This window comes from Stylophora pistillata, chromosome 1 (genome assembly GCF_964205215.1).
Source record: "Stylophora pistillata chromosome 1, jaStyPist1.2, whole genome shotgun sequence".
Taxonomy (NCBI): Eukaryota; Metazoa; Cnidaria; class Anthozoa; order Scleractinia; family Pocilloporidae; genus Stylophora; species Stylophora pistillata.
Window position 1 is genome coordinate 32033215 of NC_142519.1, and position 6046 is coordinate 32039260.

Sequence of the window (6046 nt, forward strand, 5' to 3'; positions counted from 1 at the left end):
AAAACAGAGGACGACGATGACTTGTTTGGTGACAACGACAATGACACGGATCAGGAACTTAAAACGATTCCATTAGAACATGTAACTGAGCCACCGCGAAAGATCCACAAGGGACTGGAAGGAAATGATGAAGTCGAAGACACGTTAGACTGGCTAAATGAACATGGGGTTAACACCCCATCCAGCCCCAGCTATGAGGAGACAGCGCTGGGAAACCAGGCTCCCGATCCTGACAAGCTGCCGAGTACAGCCAAGCCACTTTCAAGAAGCGAAAAAGGCATCAAGCCTACAGTGAGTAACCCTGTCGATTCGAGAACATCTGAAAGCCAGACAAACAATAGTCATTCTTCTCCTTTGTTAACGTTACCGAGTACAACCCAACAACTGAAACCGGAGCGAGTAAAAACTCCAAGCGAACACCGGGAGCCGTCTACAAAAGTCGACGATGAAGAATCAGCGACTGTAGAAAGCTCAACAAATCAGCCTTCGGATATTGCTACTGCACCGAGTTCAACACAACCTTTAACAACTGAACGCGACAAGAATCTTGACACTGAGTTGAACTCTACTTTTTCAAGCGTTTTGTTTACTAATGCTACCACAGGAACGCAGCAGGACCACTCTAGCCCATTTTCCACTCCATATACATCACTTAGCACCACAGGCGAACCAACACCTGTGTACACCCCAACTCCAGAACAGAATACTTGTAAACTACCAAAACTTGACCCGTGGGACTTCTCCATTAAACATTTGTTAAAAGATGTCGGCAACGATCCCGGATGTAGAAATGGATACCCAGTATCAGCATTTGACGTCATTGGTAACAGACTGGTCCTCTCCGGGGAGGGGGATGGTAGTTCCATCGATTTTAACCACGTGAAAGTGCATACGATTCATCGCGATCAAGGTGATGACAATAGCGTGCATTACGAGAATCAAGGGAACCCATTCAAATCTTCTACACAGGAATATCAACCTTCCAAAGTGATAAACGCTTCGGATTTTCTGATTCTCGACTACAAACTTAAAAGTGGAAAAGATATTACAACCTACCTTGCTCGAGCTGTTCCACAACAGGATGTCATCGAGGAGTCGAAACTGATCAGGGAAAAGCTCAATGAGCAAGGAGAAAATGAAGGGTTAGGAATAAATGTGTTATTACTTGGAATTGATTCTGTTTCTGCTGCAAACTTCCGCCGAAAGATGCCGAAAACGTTAAACTATCTTAAGACGGCGCTAAAGACCTACTTCATGTCCGGTCAAACTGTGGTTGGTGATGCCACAACACCCGCTCTCACCGCTCTGTTGACAGGCCTGTACGAGACAGAACCGCCAGAGGGCCGTCAAGGGTATTCTAATAGCGCCCCCATTGATAAATGGCCCTGGATTATGAAACTGTACAGGGAGCGTGGATACGTTACAATGATGGCTGAAGATGACCCTACCATGGGCGCATTCAACCTAAGGCTCATGGGCTTTGAGGACCCTCCTGCTCATCACTATATGAGGCCTTTTTGGCTGGCACTGGAGAATAAGCGCGAACGAGACGAACCAGGATTATGCTCGCGTTCGACATTTATGGTTAATTACACCCTAGACTATATCCTCAGCTACTTTGCAGCGTATCCAGACACCCCAAAATTTACCTACTCTTTCATGTCGTACCTGGCTCACGCCCATCCCAATCATTTAAGTTACGCTGACAACGATATTTTGCGACTGCTCCATACTTTCGTCGAACGCAATCATCACAACAACACCATGATTGTGTTGTTTGGAGATCACGGCTCGCGAAATGACGAAGTCCGAAATACCATGCAGGGGAAACTGGAGGAAAGGCTACCTTGGCTTTCTATCTCGATTCCTGATTGGCTTATAAGAAAATTCCCGCCCATAGGGTCTGCTCTGCAACATAATCAAGGCATAATAGCGTCACCTTTTGACATGCATGCCACGTTACGTCACATCTTAACATACCCTAAAGGGCCTGAAGGAGAGAAGACACAGAGCTTGTTCACGCCATTACCAGTTACAAGGACTTGTAGCGATGCAGGTAAGAAAGAGGTTATATTTATAACTAGATTTTCAGAGCATTTGGCTTTTGAGATTTCTCCTGTACTGGATGCCCTTTGTCGAGTTTCCTCGCACAGTTAAGTCAGCGTGGTCACACAACTTGATGTTTTCCAGTTATAGTTTTGACTAAAGAAATTTAACACCAAGGAAAGGTTTCTTTATTGTTTTATCCCAGTCCGTTAACGCAGATTTTTTCGCCAAGAATGACGGGCTAATGATTAGCGACCATCTTGTGTTTAGCAAGACATCCCCCAACCTACAGAACGCAATTTTTTTCCCTCAAGAGTCTTTCATCTACCCTAGAATACATTTTGCGTTTCTTTGTCTACCAAGGATCTGGTCCTTATTTATTTCGCCGTGGCGCCATGTCGTATAGTTAACAACTATTCATCGAAGTGGAGGTGGTTAGTGGTGGATATTTACCTCGCCGCTACGCGGCTCGGTAAATATCCACCGCTAACCACCGACACTGAGGTGAATAGTTGTTTTAGTATATACTAAAACAGTGAGATAATATACACCACCATCGTTAATTTGAGTTATTTCTTCGCTTGTCACGGATGCAAACCGGGACCGGCGCCATTTTTTCCCGAGTTGCTCGGAGGTAAATAGCTAAGGATATTTGGAGTTTGACTAGCCAATCAGAGCGCGCCTTCAACGCTATCAACTGTTTTAGTATATACTAATTCAAATTATTTATGTGCGTTCGTAAGCATCTTATTTTAAAAAAATTAAGTAACAAAAATTCCCACTGCTTATTCCTAACGCTAACTTGACCCCTTCAGTAACTCTAAAGATCCGAATATGAATTCTCCCCATTAGCCGCTGAACATTTTCTTGTAACTTGGTCACGTGAATTAATGTCAGATGAAGATAACAGCCTCTACTTGATAAGTTGGGTATTCTCATTACCCGTTTTCTAGATGAAGTATGGATATTATAGGAAGAAGTTATATGACAATCACTTCAGAGAGTTAAAGGGTAAGAGACTAATTTTTTCATCGGAAGACTGACGAAGTATTTAATTATTGTTTGTTTGTTTGTTTGTTTTTTTTTGTTTGTTTTGCACAACTAGGGGTCGACGATCACTGGTGCCCATGCCTGGAGTTCACTGAGGTAGACGTAAAAAGCCCAAATGTGGTTGGAGGAGCAGAAATGGTCGTTAAATACATTAATGACGTCATCCTTAATCGGACAGAGCTACTTAGAAGGTCCTGCGCTGAGGTCCAGCTTAAAAAGATTGTAAAAGCTGTCAGCTACAAACCAAATGACAAACTGCAGAGATTTAGTAGCACAAATCAAGATTCAGATGGTGCCGTGAACTTCGGCGAACCAACTTCAGACAGTAGTCACTACAGAATTAATTTTATGACCAGCCCTGGTGATGCACTATTTGAAGCATCTTTGGCCGTGAGGAATGATCACAAAGTGATTGTGAACCCGTCAATAAGTCGGACGAATGTTTATGGAAATCAGCCCAGCTGTATTTTACGTAAAGAACCCTACGCTAGAAAATTCTGCTACTGCAAGGACATGAAGCATTGATAGCTTCTCTTGATATGTTTCCCAAAGTAGTTTATTATTGATGTTGTGCAAAAACTTTACCAAGAGAAATAGTCAGTACTACAACTTTCAGTTGAGTGGGGTCGAAGGAAGTTTGGCGACCACGTTTTGACGTCGAGCCGGGTCGTGTTGTTGTCATGGGCAACTGGCTCCGTTTCCAATAGCAACTTGTCGTTTGACCTCCTTTGGCGAACTTTCTCTTTTGACGATTGGTGAGATCCGGTTACCATTGGAAACAAGGAGGGTTGCCCGTGGCAACACCGTTATTGCACGGTTAAAACCCCGTCACAAAACTTTTTACACCCCTCACTCAACCGATAATTGTAGTATATCTAACGAATCGACGGCTATGTTCGGTCCTCGTCGGACGTATCTCAAAAAGTTAGGATCAATTATCGTTACAAACACATCAAACTCGCAACTCAGCAAGTGGCATCAAATTACGCGCAAATTGGAATGAGAAAACATTTCGCGCGAGTGGCACCTCGCGAGTTTCCTCGCCGCACGCCTCAGTCAATAGAGCCTCGACTTAACAACTACACAGACATGCATTAGTACCACTGAGTGGAGGTGATTATATTATCCCATTGGATTGATCTAGATGTTATGCTAAAGAAATGAGAACAAATGCGCTTATCATGTGAATATTCAAATTCTCCCTTCCACGGCGTAGAGGCAACATTGATGATGAGATGCAGATGGGGAATTAATGGTTGATGTTCAACAAAGAATTTGAAATTATATGATGAAAAAAAAATTGAGCTGCGTTGAAATTATTTAATTATTGGACGCTAATTTATTTTGAATTAACGAAATTTTAGGTGACCAAGAACTTGAAAAACGCTATGTTAAAGATTTTTTTGTAGACTCTACACAGATTTTCTATCTTTATTGGAAGTTTTGACTTAAAAAAAATGCACGGGCAAACGTAATTGAAACTCGACTCAGCCTGATTTGGTTGAATTTTTAAGAATATGGCCAGATGCCGATTGGGTGAAAAGCAGGCGGTTTGAACCAACACAACTAAATATTGATAATATATATATTTATTATGTTATTCCTATTAAAAAAAATATATTAGGAATCTTATACTAGGTGGCTAATAAATATAGAGTAGGTTTATTCAAGTTATTATGTATTAATAGAATGTATCATTTCTATACATATGCGTCCTGCTCTGTGTCAGGAGGGGGTTGTAATCCATGACTTCACTGATCAGGCTCTTTCCAACGATCTTTTTCGTTTTAACAAGTTTTATGGTAGAAAGGCTTGCTTGGAGAATGATCTCGTATTGGTTCTTCCTTTTGATTAAGAGCTAGCATATATTAATTTGATGTTACTGTAGATATCGGTTTTTTACGACGAAGTTGTCTCAAAAATTATTTGACCCCTTCTCTTTTTATGATCTAAATTCTTAGGACGATTGTATCTTTTCGTAGGATACATCCGATCACGCTGGCAAAAATAACTAACCTAAGGGCCCCCCATGTTCTCTTTGCTTTTAGTATAATTTCAGAGCTGAGCAAACAGTTTCCAGCAATCTGATTGGTCGAGCGGTTCCTTATATGACACTATATAAACCGCTCCACGCGGTTTATATAAAATGTTAAAATAAAATGTTAATAAATGTTACTAAAATGTTAGGATTTTAGAAATTTCTCTGTTGTTCAGCTCTGAAATTATTCTAAAACGATTATTCGCCTCAGGTTCGGTGAATGTTGTCGAATAATCCCCTCGACTTTTTCTCGGGGATTATTCGACGATATTCACCTCGCCTTCGGCGAATAATTGTTAAATATGAATGGCAACGCCTTCTGTTCCTTTACGTTCCTTCCTTGACCCTATAACCCGTAAAAGTGACCGTATTCTAATTTCTCCATGTCGTGTCACCCTTTGATCATAATCAAACGTCATGAGAATAAAGGAAATGATCAGCAATCTAAGAAGCTCCTTATTGTCAAACAAATTCTCCTTGTCATTACCACAGTAAATACAGAGGGATCACTGTGAAGAATATCAATACTAATATTTGGTTGCAAAGGGTCAAGGAAATAACAGCGCGAGTTCTGAATTTTGCTCTCTTTGTACATTTTCTTCAAAATGAATTAAAGGTGCCGTTAGCTCATGTCACTTTCTGTCAGTGCTGCCATGTCAAGTTATGAGCGAAATCAAAATGCACTAATTTCAAATTAGAGTTTTATTTCCTAATCTTTTATTCACGATAGTTTCTAAAATAATTACTTTTTGTTTTTTTTATTTTTCCACACGCAAATGGAATTCATACATTGAGTCTCTTTGCTCCTGATTCTTGATTAGGTTGCTGAACGTGCAGACAAAACTTCGCGCCAAATCTGTGACGTATTAGCCGACTATTGGCTGAATTAGTTAATCCATATTCATCAAAATT

At 41.0% G+C, this 6046-nt stretch overlaps 1 protein-coding gene across 3 annotated transcripts in view; it reads left to right on the forward strand.

Annotated features, from left to right (window-relative positions):
• The window catches only part of LOC111324377 (uncharacterized), a 12324-nt gene extending 7523 nt beyond the window's left edge, over window positions 1-4801 (forward strand). For all 3 annotated transcript variants that reach the window (XM_022927923.2, XM_022927926.2, XM_022927927.2), the window contains exons 3-4: window positions 1-2056; window positions 3152-4801. The exon at window positions 1-2056 is cut by the window's left edge and continues 64 nt beyond it. In XM_022927923.2, the coding sequence (XP_022783658.2) occupies window positions 1-2056; window positions 3152-3621 (2526 nt within the window). In that variant the 3' untranslated portion in view covers window positions 3622-4801. The remainder of the gene's footprint in view (window positions 2057-3151) is intronic.
• The last annotated feature ends 1245 nt before the right edge of the window (window positions 4802-6046 follow it).